This window comes from Carettochelys insculpta, chromosome 5 (assembly GCF_033958435.1).
Source record: "Carettochelys insculpta isolate YL-2023 chromosome 5, ASM3395843v1, whole genome shotgun sequence".
NCBI classification, from domain to species: Eukaryota; Metazoa; Chordata; order Testudines; family Carettochelyidae; genus Carettochelys; species Carettochelys insculpta.
The window spans coordinates 71,721,811-71,749,682 of NC_134141.1; the positions used below are offsets into that span (position 1 = coordinate 71,721,811).

At 40.2% G+C, this 27,872-nt stretch overlaps 1 protein-coding gene across 1 annotated transcript in view; it reads left to right on the top strand.

Annotated features, from left to right (window-relative positions):
* Positions 1 to 27,416, top strand: part of LIX1 (limb and CNS expressed 1) — a 48,971-nt gene extending 21,555 nt beyond the window's left edge. The window contains exons 3-6 of the mRNA XM_074994196.1: positions 12,791 to 12,931; positions 21,051 to 21,146; positions 24,672 to 24,749; positions 26,551 to 27,416. Of these exons, the coding sequence (XP_074850297.1) occupies positions 12,791 to 12,931; positions 21,051 to 21,146; positions 24,672 to 24,749; positions 26,551 to 26,835 (600 nt within the window). The 3' untranslated portion in view covers positions 26,836 to 27,416. The remainder of the gene's footprint in view (positions 1 to 12,790; positions 12,932 to 21,050; positions 21,147 to 24,671; positions 24,750 to 26,550) is intronic.
* Positions 27,417 to 27,872: the final 456 nt, after the last annotated feature.

Sequence of the window (27,872 nt, forward strand, 5' to 3'; positions counted from 1 at the left end):
AAGGGTAACAAAAGCGATTGTAACAACTGTTGCAGCATCTCCCTTCTCAGTACCATGGGGAAGCTATTTGCACATGTTGTTCTGAAGAGGCTCAATGTTCTTGCGGAGAGAGTCTACCCTGAGTCTCAGTGTGGGTTCAGACCTGAACGGTCCACCATAGATGTGGTTTTCTCTGTTAGGCAACTACAAGTGCAGGGAGCAGAAAAAACCTCTGTCTATTGCCTTCATTGACCTGACCAAGGCATTTGACCTCATCAGCAGAAAAGCTCTGTTCGTGATTCTGGCTAAGATCGGCTGTCCCCCAACTCTGTTCAGCATTATTAGGGCCTTCCATGAAGGCATGAAGGGGACCGTCGTATACGACAGATCCACATCCAAACCCTTTGAGATTCTCAGTGGAGTGAAGTAGGGGTGTGTGCTGGTTCCAACACTGTTTGGCATCTTCTTTGCAGTTTTGCTCAAATATGCCTTCGGAACTGCTACAGAGGGCATTTCTCTCTGCACGAGAATGGACGGCAACCTCTTCTGACTGTCGAGGCTTAGAGCGAAGACCAGGGTGCTTATGAAGCATCTAAGGGAGTTCCTTTTTGCTGACGATGCAGCTATTGCTGCTCACACTCAGCAGGAACTGCAGTCACTCATAACTCGCTTTGCGGATGCATGTATGGAATTTGGCCTCACAATCAGCTTAAAGAAGACCCAGGTGATGGGCCAAAATGTGGGTAACGAGCCATCTATCAACGTGCTAGACTACGAACTGGAAGTCATCCATGAGTTCGTGTACCTAGGCTCGATGTTGTCGGACAACTTGTCACTTGATAGTGAGATCAACAAGCGCATTGGAAAAGCCGCCACAACGTTCTCCAGGCTGACGAAGAGAGTGTGGGCTAACAATAAGCTCACTGTACACACCAAGGTGCAGGTCTACACAGCCTGTGTTTTCAGCATGCTGCTGTACGCCAGTGAAACATGGCCTTTGTGCTCAAAACAAGAGCAGCGGCTCAACACATTCCACATGCGCTGCCTTAGGCGCATATTCGGTATCTCATGGCGGGACAAGGTCCCCAATAGCGCAGTGCTTGAGAGGGCAGGCATGGCCTCCATGTTCACCCTTCTCAAACAGAGGCATATGCGCTGGCTGGGCCACGTCTCACGCATGACAGATGGCCGAGTACTGAAGGACCTCCTCTTTGGCGAACTGGTGTCTGGAAAGAGGCCGAAAGGGCAACCTAAATTGTGCTACAAGGACACGTGGAAGTGTGACCTCAGCGCTCTCTCTATCAGTGTGAACACCTGGTATTTGCTCGCCTCAGACAGGCATGCCTGGAAACAGGGAGTGAAGGAAGCTCTTGTTATGTATGAAACTACCTTGGTGAAGGAAACGGAAGACAGGAGAGCCCTCAGGAAGATCCGTGCCCGTGATACCACAGCGACATCTGCCTACTGCTGCTCACAGTGAGGAAAGGACTGCCACTCCCAGACTGGATTACACAGCCACAGAAGACGCTGCTCAAATCAGTCCATCTGGGGCGCAAACCCGTGATCCCTCGGGATCGAAGGATGCCTACTATATACATTGGATGCCATTATGGCTTATTTTGAAATAGAACTAGTCTGTATTTTAACAGTGCCTGTTTTGAAATAGCTGTCTTAAAATGGGGATTATTCCTCCTGCAATGAGGCTTATGAAATAAACTTATTTCAAAATAGCATGTGCATAGTGTAGATGCTCACAAATTTCTTTCAAAAAAGGTCTGTTATCTCAAAATAGCCTTGCTGTGTGGCTGTAGCTCTGATGTTTAAATCATCATGTTATGAAATTCTCCGGAGCATTATTAGCGTTCTTGCTTTAAACAACCTAGAATTTTCTGAACAGAAGATGTTTTGAAAAGTTGTCATGAAGTCTGATTGTCAAGTTGGTTGATTTTAGCCCCTTGACTTTTCAAAATATGACAGGAGAAAGGAAAATTGAGGGAAAACGTTATGACAAATTTACTGTACATCTTTTATATAAAGTCTGATGTACCTGATATGCCACCATCACTATATAATATTAAAATATATGTTGCCAACACTAGTCCCAAAAATGCACAAATATTTATTTTTACAATGCTCTTCACATAATCATATATTTCTCCTGTGCATTACAAATCATTTGATTATGTAATTTTAATGCTGTGACTCTGCAGGTAACATCCATTATATGTCAGTCATATTTCTAAGCCAGCCATGAATATCTCCTTTGATGCCAGATAACTGCAGTGATGGAATGTAAGAGAAGGACTATTGGGCTGGATACACTGTGAATAATCCCTCTCCTCTCTTTAAGCACTCCCACAAGGACTTAAGTAGATTGGTTCCATTCATCCTTTAGGAAAGGGTATTAGGATTGAGCAGATGGGGTCTGATTGCAAACTGCTCATCAGAGAAAAGGATTGAAATTCCACTAGAAAGGCTTAATAATGAACTACTGTTATCTTACTCTTTAGGTATCCATGCTTTCAATCTATAGACTTTTTAAAGCATGCTAAGTTCATGATTTTTATTATTTTACAGCATCCCATAATGTGCTAGGCACCACTGTCTCAATAAATGTGTCTCTGTTCAAACTAAATTACAATTTGGTTTTTAAACAGTGATCTGTTCTGAGTCTTTGCTCAGCATTCAGAATTATACCTTATAGGATATGCTTTTGTCACTGAAAAAATTCTCTTGCATTTATATGAAATCCTATTGTCTAATGTATAAAAGGATATGTTGGAAGGATTTTATTTATGCCATTTTTATTCTGGGTATTTAAGCCCTATAACCACATACTACAGCCAGTGAGCAAAACTGAAGGAGTTTCATTGACCAAAAGGGCACCAGCATAAGGCCCATCTGACCAGCTTTTGGCTCCCCTTTTGCTGACCTTAGTCATCAAGCCACTCATATTTTTTAGCAGATGTTTCTGCTTTTAATACCCAGGAGGACCTTGCTGAATATTTTAATTTTGAGAACACAATGAAAAAAGTTGCAGTTCAAGTTTAGCTTTCATTTTAACCAGCAACAGTAATGAATGACTTGTGTGATTTTGAATAATGAACTTTTAGCTTGCAGGGGAGGGAAGGGAAAAGTTTTGAGTAGAATTTTAAATGACAATGTATGTGTTTAATTGGCTTTTCTATATTGTTCATCGCCAAAATATGCAAGCACGTGTATTTATATCACCAGAATATGTATTATGAGAATATAAAAGTGAGTTTTGACGATAGTGGTTTCAAACTTAACCTAAAACATTGAATTAAAATTGCTCATTTTATTTAGTAAATACCAAATGCACCAAAAAAGGGAAAATGTGCATTGCTTTCTTCCCCACTCACTTCAAAACTATTTCTAAGCCAAATTAGTTGTCACCCAGGCTGGCTCACTCTGCAGCATTTTTAGCGCTGATTTTGTTTATTTTTGCAGTCATATTGACTGGATAACCTGAAAAGCAATAGTCTAGCCATCTTGCTGTGCCTCATACCTGAAGGGTTGCGAAGGAGAAGTCCATTGATGTTGGGCAGGAATCTCCTTCACTTGTTAACATAGATGCCCTTTAGCCTCCTGTAAGTAAAGCTGTCAGGTTGTTTTATTTTCCAGTCCTTTAGCCTTCAAAGACAGTCTTGATAATCTAAAGGGACACAAAAATTACCACTAGACCTAACAAAACAAACAGCTGTGCAGTGGTGTTGGCACATGTTTTATAGTGGAGACGCAGAAGGCTGAAATCCTGTATTGGGGTTGTTATTGCTGTTATTGCTAATAAAAGCACCCTGAGTTCTGGCACCTATGCAGGTCTGCCATGGCCCTTCAGCACCAAAGAGGTGGGAGGGAAGAGGACGAACCCTAAAGCTCCTGATATCCATGTCTTCAGTCAGATTTGGAAATTCCCCAGGGTGTCATGTCACCAAGGTATACTTGAGAGATAATGGGAGGGCCATGCATCTGTTGTATTAGGGGTGAAGGATGCAGGGAGACAATGTGTTGCTTCATACGTCAGGCAGGACAAGCTGCTCATTAATATTATTAGATTTTTCTTGGGCTCAAGTTAAGCTGGGGCTGGCAGGTGCTACAAGAGAAACTCTCTTCCTCAATTCCACGTAGCATCACTAGGCTCATGGGAGAGAGGGGGAAGCAGGGAGGATAGGAAATGCACACCTTAATTCTGCCCCTTCCAACCGCACTTTCCAGTCTCTCCAGGTACACACTGAGGAAAAGAGGTGGGATAAACTGCTGCTTCCTTGGCCAGGAGTTTGCCCCTGTCATTCCCAGTGTCCAAGTCTAAAATTAGGCAATCTGGGGTTCTAGGCTCATCATGACTTGATTTCTCCATGACTCCACCCTCCCTAGTAATTGCAGAAAAGCAATAAATTTCACATTTCTTCTCACCTTTGTCTAGTTACATTATAAACAATTTGTTCCAAATGCTATTTATATGTCAAGCATCTACCACTCTGGAGTCCTGATCTCATTTGGGGCATCTGGGTACTAAACAACAATTTTATATTAAATAATAATGTAGAATTAGGTGTGTTAGTACATGTTAGATGTGTACACATGAATACACGTGGATATCTGCATGTACGTGTGGGAGTCAGGTTCTGCAGAGTTATTGGTATAGGTATCCATTTCCGTAGTTGTGTGTTTGTGGATTTGTTGTTCGGCTTCAGGATGGGTCTTTAATGGCTCCACTGCTGTGATAATGTGTGGTTCTAATTCGACACACACAATCACAATAACTTCAGTGAACAAAAATATGGAGTTGGTTACAAAAATATGGGAAAGGGGAGGAAAAGAAACATGAAAACTTTGGAAATTTATTTTTTTTTAAATTCTTCCCTTTACTGTTTTGATGCCAACTCCTAAAACTGAAGCTTAGCATGATACATCTGTCAAACAATATGTAGGCCTCTTTGGGCCTTTCAGTGAAAATGAGCATGGGAGAGCCTGGGGGACAAGAAGTGACAGAGGAAGGGGGGATGGAGTGTGTGTGTGGTGGAGCCTCAAGAAGGGGGGATGGAGTGAGTGTGTGGTGGAGCCTCAAGAAGGGGTAGAAGTAGGGATGATATGGGGCAGGGCAAGTTTGTTCAAAGTTTCCTGAAGTTAGAAAGTCAGCAACCCTAAGTTAACACACCATTGAGATGCCCTGGACGCAGTACCTCTGCACTGGTTTTGTTTTGTCATTATTTTTCAGAATTTCTTCTCACCAATGGGCTAGAATAACTTTTTTTATATAATAAAACAACTGAACTTCTGTTATCCTTCTAAGATCAGAGTCCCTAGTTAGTGTTCTAGCTTCTCTATCTATGCCTTTATTCCAATCCTGCCAGGAATAAGAGCAGGGAGCTTTATTTCCTCTTACCCAAACATCACATAAAGCAAACCTGTTACCCTGTTAGGCCTTCCCACCCAGTGAGGGAAGACATTCACTATCATTCTAGTGGCACTTCATAGTCATGCATGGTCACTGTTCTGTTTCTATGAAGTGCCACTATTAATAACAGTGAATGATGGTTGCGCTACTGAGAGAGAGACACCACATTCTGCACTTGGATGACTTGTGCACTCACTCACAATAGACATGGGAGACCCATGGTCAAGTATCTCCTCCAATGACTGTTTATCCAGAGCAGAACAGCTTCACTCAGAGTGACAGAGAGAGACTATCCCCTAGCCTCCTGAGAAGTGGGATACCCATGTTCAAATCCTCCTTCATATCAGGCAGAGGAGAAAATTGAATCTTGGTCTCCCACATTCCAGGAGATCGCCCTAACCAGGGGGTTAAAGGAGACAGGGAAGCTTCCAACACTTCCTCAGTGCCCAAGTCATGTTTTGCGAATTTAAAAAGATTCATCTGTGCTTGTACAAAATGTGTCATTTGACCCTAAACTGATTTTTTTCCCAATCTGCCTAAATGCATCACAGTTTTTTTCATTCTGTTAGACATAAAATAAGTTCTCAAATTGCCATTGAATCAGAAATAGCAGTTATTTGAATAATTCATCGGAGAAAGTGGGTTTTACCCATGAAAGCACATGACCTAATAAATTTGTTAGTCTCTAAGGTGCCACCGGTCTGCTTGTTGTCTGTGAAGCTACAGACTAACATGGCTTTGCCTCTGAAGTTATTTGCCCGGTTCTACCATTAAGCCTCCTCAGCAACTGGGGAGGGTAGCTGATGTTCTTACAACACAGAGGCTATGTCTACACTAGCACACTACATTGAAGTAGCCTATTTCGGTGTAAGAACATCGAAATAGGCTACTTGGAGGCGTATTGTCTACACGTCCCCCAGGGCTGGTGCCATCAACATTCACCGTCGAAGTAGCGACGGGGAACATCAAAAGGAGCCACTCCCGAAGGAAATGTGGAGCGTCCACACACACAAGCGGTCCCCGTCAAAATAAGGGGCCAGCAAAGCCTCAAGCCGCTCTCTTAAAGGGCCCCTCCCAGACACACACAGCCTGCACAGCACAAGATCCACAGAGCCAACAACAGGTTGCAGACCCTGTGCACGCAGCATGGACCCCCAGCTGCAGCAGTAGCAGCCAGAAGACCTGAGCTAAGGGCTTCTGCACACAGTGACCATAGAGCCCCACAGGGGCTTGACAGACCATCTCTCAACCCCTCAGTGGATGGCTGCCATGGAGGACCCCACTCTTTTGACGTAGCGGGACGCGGATCGTCTATACATGCCCTACTTCGACATTGAACATCAAAGTAGGGCGCTATTCCCATCTTCGGATAGGAATAGCGATTTCAACGTGTTACCGCCTAACGTTTATTTCAACGTTGAAATAGTGCACGGTGTGTGTAGACACGACACGTACTATTTTGACGTTTTGCCAGCTACTTCAAAGTAGCCGGCTAGCGTAGACGCACCCAGAGAGCTTTCCATTGGTCAGAGACAACCTGTCCAACCCAAGAGTCATTCCTGGAACCTAAACCTATTGCCGTAAGTAAGCCAGCCTCCAGCCAATCAGCTCAGAGCAAAGGGCTGCAGGACAACTTTCCTGCCTTTAACTGTGGTTACAAGAAAGGAATCCCTGACAGGTGGGAAGCTTCATCTAGTGTAGCCTCCTCAAAGTTTTGGGTAATTGAAAACATGAGAGGTGAAGAGAAAAGTATTGATGGAATTTGGAAGGATAGAATTCGTACATTGTGGCTGGGTTGACGGTTAGTGGTTAACGAGATATGGGGGAAAGTACTGAGTTTGATAGAATTTTCTATTTTTGGAAGAAAGTCATTTATTTAAGAAAAGTCACATATTTTGCAAACAGTCAGAACATTTTTGAGGGCTCCTCTTGTTAGATTGTTGGCAGCACATCACTGAAATTCTGTGCAATGAGTGAAAGTGGCTGGTAATTAGATTTTTGGTTTTGATGTGAGATGGGATGAAAAGTGTCACCCCTCCAACAGTGGGATAAGCTCTGAAAGATGGAGTTCAACTCCTGTGAGGCAATTTAGATTAATGGGCTTTACTTAATCCCCAATCCAATTTGACTATAAAAGCAAGGAATTAATATAGACAGGCAAAAATTATATCGCATGATGGAAAAAGGCAGGGACTTATGGGAAAATTGCATGACTTTCATATCCAATTATGTGGTCTGGGAAGTTACCTAAGGCAACAATGAAGATGGAGATGAAAATCACATGTCTTTGTACATGAGGTAATGAGTCTCAATGTCTGGTGAATTAAGATACTCCTGTCTCTCAATAAATTGGGTTTATAAAATTAAAATATTCCTAAGAGAGAAGTAAGTAAAAGGACAACTTTACTATGTAAATGGCACATCACTGATGAATATTATCATGGGGTTTTTTAGTTATGGAATAATACCTATTTTAAATATTCTGTACTCCTTTCGTGCCAAGTATGAAGTGGCTTTAGTTTTTAGAGTATTTTAAATTATTGTTCCTTTGTAATGAGGCTATTTTAACATCAGGTAATTCTATCTGGAGATATTAAAATAACAAAGTAAAACTTGTAATCAAATGTCTACAATTCTGTACAATATAATGTTAGTTTTACAGGGACTGCTAGGTGGTGGGACTGTCAGAAATGCGAAACTGGAGAGAAGTTGGTTGGATTCTAAAGTCATGTACAAATTAACTGGAAATTTTAAAAGACCACCCGAATGAATCCAAATATGCTGGTTATTTTAACTGCAGCTCTTTTAAATAGTTTATGAAACCGTTTTTCAGCTGCAGACTGTTCAGAAGAAATTCACTAACCCTGGTTGTCCGACTCCTTCCCTTCCCTCCAACTTTGGCTTTTTTCCCCTGTTAAGCTGAGTGAATAGAAGGAGGTTGCCTCAAAAATAAGCAACAGGGTGCAAGAGAGTAAAGTGCAGAAAAAGGCCACGCACTCAACACGCATCTAAGACAGTTCCATAAGATTCCTTCACCATGATAGGTAACAAGCTTTCCTCGGATTCTCAAAATAGGTTGCTGGATGTGTAATAAGGAAAGCTACAATCTTTCTTGTAGACCTTTGTGGAAAGTTCCTTTCTCAAGGACCCTGCCTAGTTTTGGTCAAGCATTTTCGTAACAGAAGAGTAAAAATTAGCTCTAGCAATAAACCATGCTCTCAAACCGTATTCAGTGTAGGAGAAGACGGATACTTTCACTTTTACAAATTTGAGAGCAATTCTGTAGAATTTTTCAGCAACTGTGTTTGTCTCTTGTGTCTTTTGTGAAACTAACCAACTGGCCACCTAGTTTTTAACCCTCCCTCCCACTCATGGCCCCAAACTCTCCCCAGCCTTTAACCCACTCCAACCCTCCCAACCCAAGGTTCACTTACCTTTCCAAAGCAGTGCCATCTGCTGCTGCTGCTCCTTCGCCCAGCTCTAGGAACCAGTCAGAGACTTTTATGTATATTTTAATGGTAATTTAGTATCCCTCTTATGAGTTTTCGCCTAAGAGCACAAAGTGGGGAACCAATTGTGCTCGTAGAGCAAGGGATGAGTGTATGAGATTTTTTTTTTTTTTTTCAAACAAGGGTCAGTGACATTCCTCTGAAAGTTCTGCCGCTGAAAGCCTCTTCCTTAAACCATTTAAAAGAGAAACAGAGAGGGAGCCATGCTAGTCTATACCCTATCAAAACAAAAAGCAGTCAAGTAGCACTTTAAAGCCTTGCAAAATAAAAGAGCTACAGTCTGAATGTTTCAAGGGAGCTGCTAAAAGGGCTTCTCTCTCCATGCACTGTATGTGATTGCAGGGTCTTGCAAGGTATTGAATTCAGCCCATAAAAGTAAAGTTCTTCAGTCACTAGGATACCCAAACAGCCTAGACAGTATGGAATTGTTGTTCAGTGTCACTATTCTTTTTTTAAATCTGAGGGGAGTACTGGGTAATTGCTTCTCTGTCTGGATAGCATCCTACTCCTATTCATAGAAGGTAGCTCCAGTGGAGATGGTAGTACTGTGCTATCTTCAGAAGGTGAATGATAACCCCACCTCATCATCTCCATTTCATCAGACCCTGGAATTACTTCACCCACCCCTTGAGACTTGTTTCGTTTTGAGGCTTGTGGGGAGCGCTAGCTGTCCTAAATTTGGTGAGACAGAAGGGATGAGAGACAATAGCTACAGCAAATATCTGTGCATTTATTTATTTGCCCGACTTTTGTTTGTCAGGTTTTCAGACTGGGGAGAGAGGACCTTGGAAATATCCAGACAGCAGCCCAAGAAAACTGCCACATTTTCTATGCAATGGAAACCTTGGCATAGTTGCCCTGTTTTATCCAGATTTGGTTTGAGTATGCTGGACTGAATTTTGGGGGCAGCAGTTGTAGACATCCTCAAAAGCTTAGCTGGAACAGAAAGCAACTGCTTGCTTACTTTGTGTGGGGAACATTTTACATGTGTGCTCCAAAAACTACTTGTCTCATCATTTATTTCTAAGTGCGATGAAAGGTAGTGATTCTGAACTATGAAGTCCTTTATGTTGTTGGCCTTCTGTGATTTAGAGATTGTATCTCTCCTCTTGTTTTACTCTGGCACTTGAGATCAACTGAGGATTCTGAAGAGTATGTTTGCCAGTGGATGGGTTAGTCCTCTTCTCAGAGCTGGAACTTACTGGCTTGCTCCTACTGATCCCACAGAACCCAAATTTGTTGACTGTCAGGCTACATTGCAAATTTAAATTTCTATTTCTAAGATGCTTTCCAGGTTCAGATTAACCAACATGCACTTGAACAACAGAGTGCCCATCTCTAACCTGAGCAACATTGCAGCCACACAGGTTTGGCCCATGACAGGATGGGCAGCTGGGCCAAATTCGAGTGAGTTGTGTAGCAACATGGGTGAGTGCCTGTAAGGCAAGGGATAGTGGGAGTGAGTTTTGGATTAATTGTGGGGGTTGGATGGGGGACCAGGATGTTGGTGGGTCAATGGGGAACATAGGAGGCTGACTGGTGGGGCTGAGGTGTTAGGAACTGCAATGAGCAGAATGTACAAGAGAGCTGCTTCCCTTCTCATCCAACCAGCCACATTCTTTAAAACCTCATATCCAAAGGTGACGTGACTGCTGGAGACTACTCCTCAACTGACCTCCTACCAGCTCTCTTCTCTACCCCCTTCCACTGTGGGGTAGGATTAAGACCAAGCTCACTGATGGGACCAGTTGTTAAGGGAGCCTTCACCCTTTTGCATTAATATTTAATGTTCCACTATAACTTAAGCCCTGGATAATTCAAGACTACTTTGTACCACTTAAGTCAGCCCATGCTTTAGCCTTTGCCCTCTGAGGAAACTAATTTAAAATTTTGCCCTTTTACTCCCCAGCTCAAATGAGTTATAATCAGTTTCATTCTCTGGAGACTGAAAACATTTAAAATAAAGAAAAAATGAAGAGGGAAAGTCATCTGTCACTGTTTAAAATCATAATCTATTTTAGTTAAGTCTATGTATCTCCTGTTACATTTAGAAAATGTTAAGGATTACTCTACTCTTCCAGATTTTTACATCTCTTGATCTCCAAAGTCTTACCATTTGCTTATAAATGTATGCCACTTCTTTGATCTGCTGCTTTTCTGGCTGTACTTAATAACTAATCGTTTCTTTTATCTGTCATCTTCACAAAGATGGTTTAAATATAAATTATTTGGATTGGTTTTTATTATAAAAAGTTTGTTATTTAAAACATACAAGTCTGAGTTTCATTCTCTGGCTTTGACAGTGGACGTACTTACGTGTAACCTACAAGCGAAGGTTTAAAACTAAAAAGAAAAACAAAATGGTAAAAAATTGTGTTCTAGTCCATTCTAAATGGATATAAAAGGTGCATAGGATTGCCCACAAAAGGATCAATTATTTTACAAACTATGGGTAGCTGTGGAATTAGGCTATCTGAGGTATGTTAGAAATATCAGATTTAGTGAGGAAAAAATCAAAGCATGTAACAATTAAAATGTTTTTCCTTTTAGAAAGCCCATCCTTTAAACAGATGTGTTAAGAATGGAATTTTTGTGAAAAGAAAGCAAAACAGTTTTCTTTGAATCTGAACATTATGTTTAATCATTTAAAAAGAAAAGCTTTTGAAACATCTTAATCACTTGGCTTTGGTGACTTTACCTGCATTTTCATTGCTTTTAGAGAGCACAGTAAAGGTCTGTCACTGGTACAACAGCACATCTGTACCCTCACTAAGGGTTTCATCCACAGCCAATTAAAGTCACAGGAAAGACTCCAGCTGACTTTGGTGGGCTTTGGATTAGATTTTTATTAATTCAGTATCTGAAGAACTATGATGGAAGAATCATTTAAAAGTGTGTGTCACTGAAATTGGCAACCCCTAAAAAATAGCTAGTGGATCATAGTCAGGGCCAAAAATTGAGATGGCTAATAATTGACAGCCTAGCTAAAAATTATCACATCGTAGCCAGAGAGCCCTATATGAGATTCATTTGAACAGAAACCACAGTTCATTCATTTATTACCTACTGAAGAGGTCTCCACTGTATGAATTTCTATTTACAATATTTTGTTGGTGGGATAGAAAATACCATGTTTGAAAGTGCTAATAAGATTTTCTCACAGGCTATGCCTACACGAGAGAGTTTTGTCAACAAAACTCGTGGCGCGTCTATACACAAAATGTGTTTTGTCAACAGTCTGTTGACAAAACTTGGCACTTCTGCCAACCAGCATTGTGCCTTTCCGCAATGAGGAAAATCGCCTTTGACAACAGTTTCAGTCAACAAAATAGCTGTGGAGACACTTCAAGGGGCCCTCTGTTGACAGACAGGGCTTCCGGTTCACTAGGCAGTCCTGTTTGCTGAGCTTCCAGTTGGCTGTTCTGTTGAGATAGCAGCCAGGCACTCTAGCTGCTCTCTCTGTCAATAGAGTGGATTGCTCTTTCAATCCACTTTTGTGTGTGGACAAATCTCTTCTAACAGTTACTTTTTTTTGACAGATCACCGTAGTGTAGACACAGCCACAGTGTAACTAGACTAGAGGAAATGAATGTGAGCTTGAATTTTCAAAGGTGCCTCACGAAGGGAAAGTCAGTGGAAACGATGCTGACAATTTTATGAAAAGTTTTCATTTTGGATAAAAGGCAATTTTTCAGTGAAAAATATTTTTTGTGAGAACTCAACCAGCTTTACTGACAAAAGCAGACTGGTTAGTGTGTATGTGGGAATACAATTTTCATTTGAGCTTGAAAAGGGCTCTCTGTATTAAGACAAAAGTAGCTCAAAGGTGAACTAGAGTAGATTTCCTGGCATCTGTAACCACTGTATTTATGTGCAATTTCAGAGCTGCTTAAGCAGAGCAGAGGCAAGACGAGATGCTGCAAAAGTGGCTCTGATCAACTCTCTGTTCAATGAATTGCCCTGTCGCAAGATTACAAAGGAGTTCATTATGGAAAGTGTTCAAGAAGCTGTTTCCTCAACCAGTGTAAGTATAAAACTTTTTCTTGAGTTGTCAGCTATACTGATCACTTCCTTCACTAGGATTAATATTAGATCCTACATGACTCTATCTTCACTGATAATCAGTTAACTCTTTGATAAACATGTAAAAATCAGTTGCAGGGTATCAGATTCAGTTAATTTAATTTGCTTATGCAATGTGAAGGGAATGCTAGTTTTAAAGGTAATTCTAATGATAGTGTGTCACTATCCAGGCACAGACTCAGTTTGTTAGTGATGCCTGTTAGCCAGGTTGCAGACACTACTATTGTCACCAGAAAGGAGTCCCTAGAGTTCTTGCCACCGCCATCCATGGATAATCAGTACCGCACCCATTTTCCCAAAGATATTACGATGTAGTGTATGCAAGTGTTCCTGAATAGAGTGGCATGTAAAGTGATGACACAAATCCTTTTGTTCAAATTGGTTATTAGCTTAATTTTCTTAGTCGTTTGAACAAAGTACTAATTATCAACTTTTATCAAAAAACTTGGGGAGAGGAGACATTCAAAAATTACTTTAATCTCCCCAAAATTCCACCTGTGCAATTTTTATTTTTAGCCTGAATTACAAACGATAGTTCCCACACACACCCAAAAAAAAAAAAAAAGAGAGTTTCAAATGTATGGGAAATAGACCTCTATTCTTGTTCTCATCTGACTAAATTGGATCAACATCTGATAATGTGGCTTTGTGAGATGTTTTACCATGCTTGTGGCCATTATGTTGAATGGCCTGTCTTGCACCATCCCAGGCCACTAAGACACATCTCAGAAAATCCTGAAATAAAAGATATAAGTTACAGATAATGGAAAGCTGGAAACACTAATAGGTCCCTTTTGTCATATTTGGGTTTCAATCACATCAATGTGAATCATTATCTTACAGAGCCAGATTCAGCTCTAGGTTATTTCTGCATAAATCCAAAGTGGGTCCACAGATATCACTGAATGTATATGATTATAATCAAGAGCTGAATCTGGCTGTGTAAGATGATCTGAAAAAACTTCAGGAGTCTAATTTTGCCATTTTCACAGACAACACATTAATTTATGTAACTAACTACAGAATATAATTAGGGACAGTAAAAACCCCTGGGTAACAATGCAGAATGCTATATCAGATCTCTAATTTATTTCACTGCATCTCTGTTTCAGTGGTTTATTTCTTGACCTTATCATGACCCTGGTAGGGAAATAGGTGCGGGAAGGAACCTTTGCCATTAAATACCAAAACTAAATCAACCACAGTACATGAAACAGACATCTGTGCTTGCAGTTAACTGGGGGGGATGCCCAGCAAATATCAACTCTCTACTGTTAAAGTTTAAAATCAAGACTATAATCTGATAATCAAGGACTAAATTTCTTTCAAGGTTATTATATATTTATTTATTTTATTGTACTGCCCCAGGCCCCTATAAAAATCAGGGTTAAGCACTGCACGCAGAGGAGAGACATGGTTCCTGTCTTAGAGGGTTTATAGTCTGAAAACAGACGGACAGATGTGTAGGTGATATCAACAGAGCTCTGGTTCTGTATCTCAGTGGAGCGGTGTGGATGAATGACAATTCAGGATATGGCCCAAGGTCTGTATTCTCCTTCTTCCTAGGTGAGAGGGGTTTTTTTGTTTTTTACAGTTTCATTTTAAATCCTCTAATACAGAATATAAAAGTATGAAAATTGGGAATGTTAATGATGTGTGCACTGGTTTCAGCTACAGTTTTCCACCAGCCAGAGAGGGGTGCATTTCAGTAGTGAGTGAAGTTTATAATTTATGTTTAGCTATAAATATAAATGATTGCCTTTACATAAGCCTGTTATAAATGTAAAATTAATTATACCTCCAACTGTGTTTATGTAACAAGTAATAGGTCATAGAAGACTAGAACTGGAAGGGACCTTAAGAGGCTGTCACATCGAGCAACCCCCATGCTCATGGCAGAACTAAACACTATCTAGATCAGGGGTGGGCAAGATAAAGTCCTGAGACCAGATCTGGCTGGTCAAGTCTTTTCATCCAGCCTGCAGCCAGCCCTACAACCAATGAGTGGGGAGAGCTTTGGGTTCTGCTCCCCCCGCCCCCAGCAAAATCTTTTTGTTCCTATTGGCTTGAAACAGGCCAATGTGAGCTGAAAGATTTTCGGGTAGGGGGTGTCATTAAGGGACAGCACAATTTATCATCTCCCATTGGCTGGTTTCCAACCAATAGAAGCTAAGAGATGTTCCTGGGGGTGGGATCAGCATGGGACTCCACCCCCCCCGACCCTCCCCCCCCCCCACAGCATCAGTATCCTTCTTCAGTTTCTTCACATCTTTCCTGAAGGGTAGTGCCCAGAACTGGACACAGTACTCCAGTTGAGACCTAATCAGCATAGCGTAGAACAGACCAATTACTTATTTTGTCTTGCTTACAACACTCCAGAGTATCTTGGGTTTTTTTGCAACAATGTGATGAGCTAAGCTGTTGTATCCCCTCCCACACTGTTGAGTTAATGGAAGTTGACTATTCTCAGCCCCTTCAAGGAGTGAGTCCTAGTAGTTCTAATGAATACTTTCAAAATATCTAAAGTGTTTGAGGACTGTCTTGCACTGGCCTCCCAGTTAGAGAAGACATATGACTGAATCCTATGCATTGCTGTGAAAAGATGAAGCAAAATTTGTTTCATATCAAATTATCAAACAAAGAAAAATAAGAAGGAAACCATAATTCCACTGTAGCCTTTCATAAAATAGTTTCAAGAAACAATTTCTCTTCACAGCCATACTACCGCCCATTAACTCTGGCCTGTCAGTTCAAATTGCTTCCAGTTCATCATTAGGGCCTGGGATTTTTTCTCCCCGCTGTTGTCATAGTAAAGGCTGGCCAAACAGAATTTGGAGTTATAGATGGAAAACAAGAAGCAATTTCTAGTTGAGCATTCTGCTATGTCACTAAAATCAACGTGGGATGTAGCAAATCTTTATAAATGAATATGCAGGCTCACAGCTAAGCTTTTGTCCTGGATCAACAAAGGGTTAGTCGAATTTCTTCCATTTCTTCAGAAGTAGCTTCTGATAAGTGTGGAGTGGAATTAAGAGTTTAGAAAGATGGTTTGAAGCATTTCATGAGGCACACTTCCTGAAGTTTCCCCCTTTTCTGCTGAAAATCTCATTCTCCTTTACTGGAGGGACAGGGAAAAGCCACAATAGAAGAACTGATATAGACCAGACCTCCTTATATGGCTATCTATCTGTGGCTGAAAGGAAGGCTTTCTTTCCCTGTACTTGAGTTTCATACACTTGAAGGAACAAAAGTTTATGCAGGGTAGGAAGAATGGAGTATGATTTATTCATACACGAAATTTAAAGGGAGGTTCAATTCAATGTAATTCATCATTTTTTATGGAAATTTTGAAGGTAAAAGGGCATACACTTTGCAGACCTCAAGATGGATTTCCTCAGGGATATTTAAAAGCCAGCATAAATATTTCAGCAGCAGTGTGCTAATGTTACAACATTCAAAAGCTATAAATTTTCTGGCAGTTCAGTTAGAGCAACTGTCTTGTATAGGGATCTGTTCAGCTCTGTACATCTGCCACTGAATGCTTAGGGTTATAAGAGAGGAATCTATCCAGTGTAGTTCATTCAGGTGCTCCTTTTTTAGTTTTTCATTAACAAAAATTTAAATACAGAAGGAACTTAGCCACTTCCACACCTAGCTACTTCATGTTACTCCAGAGGACCACTTAAAATGTATTAGCTTAAATAAGGCTCATGTAACTACAGGCCATCAGCATGCCCTCATTATCATATAGTCAGTCTTTGGAACTCAAAGTGTGAGCAGTTAGCCACAGTGATAAGTCATCCATCAATGCCTGTAGGCACACCAGCCTAATTTAACAGACATTTTTGGTGCTGCATCTCCCATAAGTAAATCTGCGAGTTTAGATGTTTTGTAGCAGTTCTGTGGAGCCAAGAGGAGACTTGGAGACAGGAGGTAGAGTTCCAAATCATAGGTCACAGAAGCAATGAAGAGCAGGTAGAGGGTAGTAAACACTACCAGGGAAAAAAATGCATTTCCGAGCTATCGCCCCCTCTTAGATAATGCTCCAAATCGCTTCTGAATTTAACTTCTGCCATTTTCTTCAGCTCCCAGTGCACCTGCAGGCTGCAAGTGAGCTTTTGGAGAGGGGGGGTCTTCTTGATCTCTTCCTGTACCCCAAATTCCAGAGTCTGTGTAAGGCTGGCCTGATAGACTTTTAGGGTCTTCATGCTGTTGATATTCTCAGAGGCCATGTGATGATGTCATTCTCCCTCTTTTATACTTCCTTCCAACTCCTGGAAAGATCCTTGCTGTAACATGGCAGTCAGTTAGCTCCCATTGGTCAAGTCTCTATTTGCCATGCAGTCTTGGCTACAAAGCCTCTGGGATAATAGTCTGGGCCCTCTTTTGTTTCAACTGAAAGGCTGGCTGAGTGTGAATCCTTTGACCTTTTCACAGGAGGAAAGGGAGTAGGATTCAAAGCAAACTGAGCCCAGGAGTAAGCTAACAGGAGCATGCCCTGGGTTGCATGTTACTTTGAAGAGCCCTGCAACTCCTGCACTGGAAAGCCAGGTAAAACGGAGTATGGAAGATGGATGGGTAATGCCTCTCCCCTGTCCAAAAAAAGTTGCAGCCTACCATATAAAGTTCATCTATTCTCATTTCACCCTCATGGCCTGATCAACCAGACGTGCTCAATCTTTTTAGCTGAGTATGGGTCATCAGAAGCTACCAAGGGCCATGGATGGGGAAGTCCTCTACCTAAAGTGGTGTATGGCGCTCCGTCTTCAACACATAAACATGCTACAGGAATAAACACCAAGAGCTATACAGTTAACAGCAGACTTGAACAAGAGAGCAGCTTCATGTGGAGAATACTGGAGCACTGATCAAATCCATAAGAAAGCTCATGTCCTGAAAAGTGCCATGCTTAAAATGAAATCAGTAACAAAAAATGAATTTTGGGATATGAGAACAATATATGAAACTACTAAAACTGTTCAAATGATAAAGAAATTGATGGCATCTTGATATCCTTGGAATCAGTGAGTATATTTGGATGGGATTTGAACAAGTTACATGGTAAGAAAAACAAAACTACCATCTATTCCAGAAACATTGCTGATTGATAAAGGTGGAGTAGGAATTTTAATGTTGAATGAACCAAAGCAGGCACTGAAAGTGTGAATCAATGAAATAATCATCAGAACTTGCTTTCATACTAGACTCTTTAAGCTTACGGTCATACAAAGTTGTGTACCAACTAAAGAAAAGCTAGATAATGAAAAACATTCTTTCAAAAGTTTGTTACAGGATTTGTTAGTCAAGGTCCAAAAATATATAATAAAATACAATAACTATGGCTGATTTTGACACAATGTTTGGAAGCAACAATGATTGTTTTGATAAAGTAATGGGCAAGTGTGGCAAGGGTTGGGTCATGAATCAAAATAATGAATATTTAGAAATTTGCAGCATGGACCACCTAGTGACAGCTGGAATAATATTCCTTTCTAAAAAATTCCATGGAGTGAGTGGAACTTCCTAAATGGTGCTACAAAGAACCAGATAGATCACTTCTGCATTTCACTAGAAGTTCACGTTTGTTGGCAGCTGGGCGTTCAAGGCAGACACCGTTATCATAACCATTATACTGCTACACTGAAGGTCAAGTTAAAGAGCCTGAACAAGGTTAAAAGAAGACCATGCATTTAGCAGTGCACTCTTAAAAGATCCAGACACATTAAGTGCTTTTCAGTCTGAACTAAAGAACATGTTCAGTGATCTAATGGAATCAGCTGAAGAAAACTAAGACACTGATATTCTGTGGGAAAACATCAGAATTCTGTCTAGCCATTGCAAAGACAGCCTTAATAACTAATTGTGGGCAGCACAGGAAAAGAAGTGCAAAGCAAAATCTCATGCATGTTAAGACATGAAGAGACAAGCAAGTGGCAAGAACATCATAGAGCTCTATACAATAAAAAGAAGTGCTAGAAGAGAAAAGGGCATATATTGATGGGAAATGTCAAAAGGCCAAAGACGCTAGCCAAAGAAGTGACCTTTTAACTTTACATAAGAGAAGCAATCAGCTAATAGGAAACTTTAGCAGTACAGGAGGCCCTGTTAAAGATGGAAGTGAAGAGACTTTTATTACAGAAGAACAAAGAAAAAGCTGGGCAGGCATTTTAGGCTAGTCTAATGAGACCAAACCACTAACAATATATCATGAAAACCTGCCACCACAATTTGATATTGATTTAGGAGCTATTACAAGGAGTTAGAAAACACATGAGTAAATTTACAAATGAGAAAACAGCTAGAAGGGTAACATTATTTGAGAGAAATGAAATAAGTGATGAAACAACCTCCACGCTTTCTTTTGGATAGGAAATGAAGAGTAAACCCAGTGGAAGGGTTTAATATTGCCAGAGAAGGGTGAACTTACTAACTGCAGTAAGTAGAGAGGAATCACATTACTCCCAGTGCCTGGTAAAATCATGTGCAGTATCACCCTGGAATGTATCAAGAAACTAATGGACCTGCAGTTTACTGAGGAACACACACATTTTAGATAATTAAAATCCCGTGTAACCCATATTGTTGTTCTCAGACCCATTATATGATGAAGTATGAGATGGTAAACACTTTCTGTGATAAACGTAGAATTCCAGAAGGCTTTTGGCAGTGTACACACAGACTATCTTTGAAAATAGAAACAAAAATAGTTATAATCAAGGCCAGTATAATGCACAGTTAGAGAACGGTTACATCAATCAAGGGTGTGCAATGACAGCTGGAATAAGACAAGGGTGTTTGCACTGGTCATTGACTATGTTACAAGCAAAGTAACCACAGAAAGCAATCAAGGAATTTTATGGACAAACAACAAAGAGTAATTTGATCTCATTTTTGCTGATGACTTTGTACAGCTTAGTGGATGATTCAGCTTTTTGTATATGTAGCTGAACAAGTTGGTTTGTTTCATCACAAGGGAGAAGAGAAAAAAGTGACTGTCAAGGTTCCAAAAGGAACTCTCAGAGTAGGTGGAGAAATATGAGAAAAAAATCAAGTCATGTTGCCTGGCTAGGGAGTGAGATGTAATGGTGGTGAAAGCACGCTAAGCAACAAATATAGAAACCAAGAAAAACAACTTTAATAAACCTGAGACACTGTGGAAAAGTAAGATGATTGGCAATGACACAAAAATGCAAATATTGTATACACAACCTTTATCTCTGTCCATCTTTATGGAGCAGAGTTGTGGAAATCTCCAACGGAAATTGGTACGATCAACTAGTTCCAAGAGAGCCTGCAAAAGATCTTCAGATTTGATTGGAAAGATTGCAACATCAGAAATTCTAAGGGCGGGGGGAAGGGGTGAAAATCAAACCAAAATATCAAACCTGGTAAGACAGTGATGATGGGTTATGCTTTGAAGATGACACCAACACAACTTCCACATCGAGATAACATGGAAACTACCTGCACCTAAATGAAACCTTTATTGAAAAAGTTTTGAGATGGTCAAATACATGACCCTCATTTCTTTTGTGAGAGATACTGGAAGTCCTAAATTACCTCTTTCTTCTTAGTTTTAAGAATGTCTTTCAGTAGTGGCTTGGACTCAGTGACCTCTTGAGGTCCCTTCCAACCTTTTGATTCTTTCCCAGATTTAGGAATAAGTGAAATTACAGCTTCTCTTACAATAGGTGGGAGAGTTTGCTCAATCTTGGCATCGTTGAACATATTCATTAATCCAAATCTTCTAAGGATTCACTAAGTTTCCTGTTGGGAAGATCAATGTTTAATTAGGAAGAAATAGAAATATACTAGCTCTCACAGCACTTTCAGAATTGCCAGATGGTGGTGGAAAGGTTGGTATCACAAAGGCTCATGTCGACATAGCTTTGATTCACTGCTTTTTACTTCCAAATTGTTTAGCAGGAAAAGGAGGGAGGAGGCATGATGGATGAGTCATGTTTTCAACGCTGGATTGTTTTTACAAAAACTATTAAAACTGAGAATTTGTATAACCAAATATCCCAATACTAATTCCTCTCTCTTGTTTCCTTCCCAAGGGTACTTTAAGTGATGCAGATGACCCAAGCACGAGCATCGGGGCCTATCATTATATGTTGGAGTGCAACATGGGGAAAACTATGTTAGAATTTCAGGTACAAGGATGTAAGATTGTACTTCCTCCTGATGTATTCATTTTTGAATAGTTAAGTCTAAAGACAATGAGATGGTTAGGCTGATAGCCAGAGGGAACTGCCAGCCCTCTGTCCACCTGGTCAATTGCCTAGTTCTCTGATTCCTTATTTTGGAGCAGGAGCTCCTCAGGCTTGGCGATTTGTCTTTCTTCATGGAAATGCTGTATGGCCTCACTTTCTTGCTCACAATACCTAAAAAAGGAAGGTGTCAGGTCTTCTATAAAGCAGAAAAAAGTAGCTGAACCTGGAAAAAAGGAACTTTGATCAGGAAGAATTAGGGTTGCTGTGGAATGAAGCAGGTAAGAGAAGGTGATAAAGTATGAAACGCCCCAACCAGGAAGCAGCTATATAGACTACCCTCAAAGGACTTTAACCTAGACACAGCCTGCTGCTCACAAATCTAAGATGTGTGTTATCCAGTTGTCACCAAGGTACATCACACCTTGATAAAAGATCATCAGGTTGGACTGATTAACATTGAAAGGCTGTGCGTATTGGTTCTTAAATAAAGCCCACTTCTTCCTCTTGATATTAGTGCTTGATGTGCTGATTAGAAGGACTTCACCACTTCATGCGTTTTTTCCAGATTAATGTTTTATTGCTATTTGAGAAAATGCTTTAAAAAAACTGAATTAATTTGTAAGTTTGTTTGTGTCAAATAGAAGTACTGGAGAGGCATTTCAGATGAGGGCTCAGCACTACATGGCAACAATGGGGAAAAGTTAAGTTAAGATCAAACTTCACATATGTGACCTAAAAGCCAGAAAACAAATATTTTTCTCCTACTCCTCTGGTTCAAGCCTCCTTCCATCCAGACTTTTGGTGTGGGGGGTCTTCCGATTTCCCTGTTCATATCATACGTAGTATATTCATTTTCAGATTTGATAAATGCTGGCAGCAGTTTTCCAAACAATTTAAAAATCCACTTTGTTCTAATCCTACATTAAAAGGGTCAATTATTTTAATCTGCATTATTGAAGAATATGCTTTGGGAACTCACCAATCTATAGACATGCATGCATTCTTGTATTAATTAGGGCTCTCCTAAAGACAATGCAGGTGTTCCTGGCTACGTCTACATTAGCAGCATCTGTCGATAGAAGTTACTGTCGACAGAGAAATCTCACCAGAACCTCTGTTGACAGATTGCTGCTATACACAACTTGGTCTGACGACGGAGACTCGCCAGACCTACATGGCCCTCTGGTGCCAGAAAGCGGAATGGCAGCCCTGCAAAGAAGGCTGCCTAGCACCGGGAAGCCCTCTCTGTTGACAGAAGTGCCTATAACTAAACTGCTGTTGACAATACTTTCTAGTGTAGACCCAGCACTAATGTTTTAGCACTTACAGGGAAGTCTGAACTCCAGCACTGCACATTACATTTGCTTTGTACCATGAACAGCTAAATTCTGTCTACTGCAGTGTATACAGGGAAGAATATTTCCATTTTACTAGCTGGTAGTTGGAAAGAAAGGCAATTGTGTTGTACTTTGTCATCTTGTCTTTTCAAGGTTATAGTCCAGTTAGAGAGATGTGCTTGAGTCACACCTGCAAGCATTTAATATATTGGAGAATTAATACAATGTTTTTTCCATATGTTAAGATTAACAATTAAGGGGGAAAAAAATGGATCAGGTGGGATGAAATCAGTTTTCAAAGTTGACAGACCTTTTGGCAACAATGTGAATTCCTACTGAGATTCAGAAACTCTAAAGTATGGCTGGGGAACTTTTTCAGGCTCATGGCCCACTTATCTGGGGTCTTGTCTGATCTGCATCATGAGGCTCCAGGATCCAGGCTTCCCACCCTGCTGTGGCCAGATGCTAGGGAGGGGAGCCCCCAGCCTTGAGATCCAGATTCAGACCACAGGTCAGAGGTTCCCCACCCTACTCTAAACCCTGAGTTCTTCTGAATTCTCTTTTACAGAATTCCCTTGAATGTATCTCAGAGCTAACTCAGGCATTTAGCAAGTCATTTAACCTCCTGCTAAATTCGTCCTTCTGTGAAAATGAGGCAATAAAATTGGTACAGTGTCATCCTTTCTTGTCTGGCACCCTCAGGCCCAGACTGGTCCCAATCCAGAGAATTTGCTGAATATTATACAGCAACATTACCAACACTTCTGCTGCTTTCTGGGCTCTTAGAAGACGTGTAGGGATAGATTAATAGCACAGACCACTGAGGGCCAGGACTGATGTCCATAAACAAACTTTATAGGACCACAGGAAACTTGGCCACACCCATGATATGTGGTCAGCTGGCTAACTAAAATCATGCTGGATCATGCCTATTGATGGACCAGAAAGTAACCTGTAGTCAATTGTGCACTCTAATGCAGAGGTCTAGAAGACGTTTTAGAGCAAAGTTTACAAAACAATTTTTTAAATTAATGTAAAAGCTTTGTGAAAGAAACCATATTCAGAACTAAAATTCTCCACAGTTTGAATGTAATGTGGGAAGAGGAGACAACTTATTTTTCTCATTAGTACACCAAATATAGTATATACTGAAAAAGTGACTCAAATTGAGTGCAAATGGACATAGACATTTAGTGTAGCTTTTGCCCTGTTAAAGCATGTAAGCCATGCTTAAATGCACTTTTTAAAACTGGTATACTATCTATTCTTGTTTCACAGTAAAAAGTTGCTAATTTACAAAGTTTCCACTTCATTTTTATCTAACCAAAACCCCCTGATAATTAATGTTAATTTGATTGGGGGAGACGTGCTTAAAAGCCTTATGTTCCACAAAAAAGTTTACTAGAGACCAGTATTAAATTTAATATTTTGCCTACAGCAGAAATTGTATCATTGCTACAATACATAGCTATTTATATACAAAGGTAAACCTGTTGAATTCAAAGAGCTTTCAGATTATTGATACACAGCTTTGGTTCTGATACACTACTCCAGTATTGGTACAAGGGAAGGGGTTTGGTTAATTTTAGATACTGAACCATATTTGGTTTGGTGTGCTGCTTTGCATACTAGAAGAATCACAGGGCAAAGTAAATGATTAGACTTGTTGCCATTCAGTTACTGTGCAGAAAAAAACAAAGCTACTCTACCGTACTTTCAACAGTAGTTCATACATGCTGTAGCTATGCAGGGACTGATCCTGCACAATGCTGGTGATTCTTGTGGGACCCTAAATGCCTGGAACCCTGTGACTCAAGACAAGGGGTTTCTGAGGCCACACCCATCAACACTCACAGGTTTTAGGGCTAGATCTTGAATTATTGAGTGGGAATGTTGTTCAGTAGACAAGTACCTATGCTCTTTGAAAAGGGCTATGGAACGTGTAGCTTCCAGCTGAATAGCCATATGGCTTTTGTTAATGCATTACACCCTTTAATGTAATTAGGGTCAATTTTATTTAGTTTCCTTATGGAAGATGCTAAATATACACAATTTTACTCAGTTTAAAAGAGCACAGGTACTGCCCTTGCAGATTTTCATCAGTAATCAATGTGCTTTCATTCTACAGGAGCTAATGATAGTCTTTCAGCTACTGCATTGGAATGGAAGCCTTAAAGCACTACGTGAAACAAAGTGCTCACGTCAGGTAAGATATTACAAGAACCTGCCACCCTGTGACTGATTTATCCTTCCAGGAACTGAGATTTAGAGAAGCAAAAACAAATTAGTGCAGAGGTAACCATTACAAAAGATTTAGAAAAGCAGCTTTTTCTAATGACCAAATAATAGTCTGTTTTAATATAACTAAGGTGAAAGAAAACAACACTAGGCATAACTCAGTCGCCTTTGCTTCAATAGTCCTCCTTTGGTTATTTAAGGTTTACCCTTCCCATTTTAAGTCCAAAAGTACAACTGATATGGATACTCCATTTACATTTGGTCTTCAAGTATCTACTGCACTATCTATAAATATTTTTATGGCTTTTAATTTGATACTAAAATTATTCTTTTTTTAAAAAAGCTTCCCCTGTAGCGTCTGCGTTCCAAGCCAAATGTAAACAAAACTGATAATTGGAAAGTAAAGTTCTTGAACAGATTTCTGCCTCTGGCATTCATCTGTTCCCATTTGTTGCCTAGTTCACCGAATGACAAATGGAAAACTAATAAGCAGAAAATTTACTGGAATAAGCTATAGTCCAAACTTCTTTTCTTCTGGTTTTCTGAAAATACATGAGTGTATTAGGTTGAATGCTTTTGTGACTTTTTTTTCTTTTAAATTCAAATATAAATACTAGATGTCTAATCTTAAAGATGATTTATGGGCACTATAGCATATATTGTCCAAGCAAGGGGAAAAAAAACTAATATTCAGGCATCTCTGTTCAAATTACTTCTCAAAGGCTGTGTCCACACTTGCCCCCAACTTCAAAGGGGATATGTTAATCAGGGCGACGGGAGATTACTAATGAAGTGCTGCAGTGAATACTTCATTAGGCTAATTCTTCCCCGCAGCAACTTCAAAGCTTCAAACTTTTGAGGAGTAAAGGACTTCAAAGTAGCATGGGCACTTCGAAGTTGCTGTGGGGGGGAGAATTAGCCTAATGAAGAGCTGCATATCACTGAAGCACTTCATTAGTAATTTCCCATCACCCTGATTAACAGGCCCCCTTTGAAGTTGGAGGCAAGTGTAGACAAGTATATTTGCAAATGTTAACTGCGCTCTAGAAAATTTTGGTATCAATTATTTTCTACTTACCAATATTCCTTCTGGAATCACAGGTGACTGAGGTATTCTTAAATTTCCTCTGCTAGAAATGTAGCGCTTACTCAATATTATGTTCTGGTAAACAAATGCTATGTCATCCCATGTGGGGCTGGGTTACCCTGATGGTTGACCCAATCTCTGTGCAGAGACTGTTTATATGTTTTGAACCCTGATATGCGAATCCACAAACATAGGCCCCAGTCCTGGCAATATTTGTGTGTTGAGCTTTACACACACTCATACACACATAGTCCCACTCATATTAAGAGGTTGCCACGAAGTTGAGCCTACACGTACGTCTTTGCAGGGTTGAGTTTTATATTGGTAAAGAGCTTTGAGATTTTTCCCAATGAGTGATGCAATATAATATAAAATTAAAAATTGACTGTACAACAATTCTTTCAAAATCTGGATGGTGTGTTTTAAAATAAGGATTTCTTTTAAATCACTTTCTATGAAGTGTCCTAATTTCAAATTAAGATAAATGCTGATCATTAGATTTATGGTCACATTAGCTTCTTTAAACTAGCTGTGTTTCAAAGATATAGATTTGCCATTATATGGTGGAATATCATATTGGTTAAAATTACAGAACAGAAACTAAAAAGTTCTACTAGAGCCTGTTTGACTAAAAGGAGAATCTCTGTTAATTTATTTCTGTTGTGATTTTCTTGGGTAATAGGAAGTAATTTCCTATTATTCCCAGTATTCCTTAGATGAAAGGATGAGAAGTCACATGGCCCTGGACTGGATTATGAAGGAGCAAGAATCTCCAGGAATTATTTCCCAAGAGCTACAAGTGGCACTGAGAGAGCTGGAGGAAGCCAGGAAAGCTGGACAAGAATTACGGTTTTACAAGGAAAAGAAGGAAATACTGAGTTTAGCACTAAGCCAGATCTACAGCAACCAAGTTACCTCAGCGTCACATGGTGATGAAATGGACCTGGCCCTAAAGGGCTATCACTAGCACAACCTCCAGCCCTGCTGTCCTGAAGCGGGATAACAACACTGAACTCTCTAGCATACTAACTCTTGGTAGTTAGGTCTCACATAGAAGTAGCTATTAGTCACTTTCACTTGTTTTGTGTATTCACTAGAGCTGAATAAATCACATATTTGAAAGAAAACATTTTCAGCATCAGATCAACACAAAAACATGATTCCTTGGTCTGTTAAGCAATATATGAATGATGTACTTGAACAGAAAATAGCTGCAGAAAATTCCGGTGGCATATTAGTGATATATAGTGTTGATGAGTACAAAGTCTTCCTGAGTAAGAGAAATGTGTACAAAGATGAGGGAAATATTTGCTCACAAGTTCATGCAGACCTTCTAATCAAAAAAGCTACAGGTTACTAATGCCAGGGGGCATGAAGGACTATAGTTTATGCATAAGGGCTTGTCACACACAAATATTTCTACACCATTCTGATATCCTATTGACAATGCAAGCAAAGAGTATTGCAGCAGTCTGTGTAGTTTATCTTCTCAGTGTTACTGTAGGGAGATTCTTCCAGGAGCACAAACTATACAGAAAAATACAATTTTAAAACAGCTATTCTGCAAAGTCCTCGCTGCCTTTACAACTGCTCACTAGTACAGGACTTTTGACCTTATCTGTCTAATTGTAGGTCCAGACTGCAATCACATTGCTCCTGGAGGCATACCCATGCTAGGCTGAGTACCAGAGCAGTGAAGCCTCAGCAACGCAGGCTCCAGCTCATGTTGCCTCCCAGACTAGATAGAGTTCAGGGTGAGCTTACAGAGTATGTGCTGAAATCCAGCCTGCCACAGCTCTAGTGCTCTGGTATTTGAACTGGATGGATTAATGCTAGCTCTGAGATGCCTACTTGTGCTGATTGCAGTATAAATAGACCTTCTGTGTCTTAAATTTTATACATTGCTTTCATTCTTGTAGTAAGCAAAGTCAACTTAATATTCAAATGGGTTCACTTATACTATGTAAGATGTCAGGTTTTCCAGTATTAAAAACCCTCTTACAA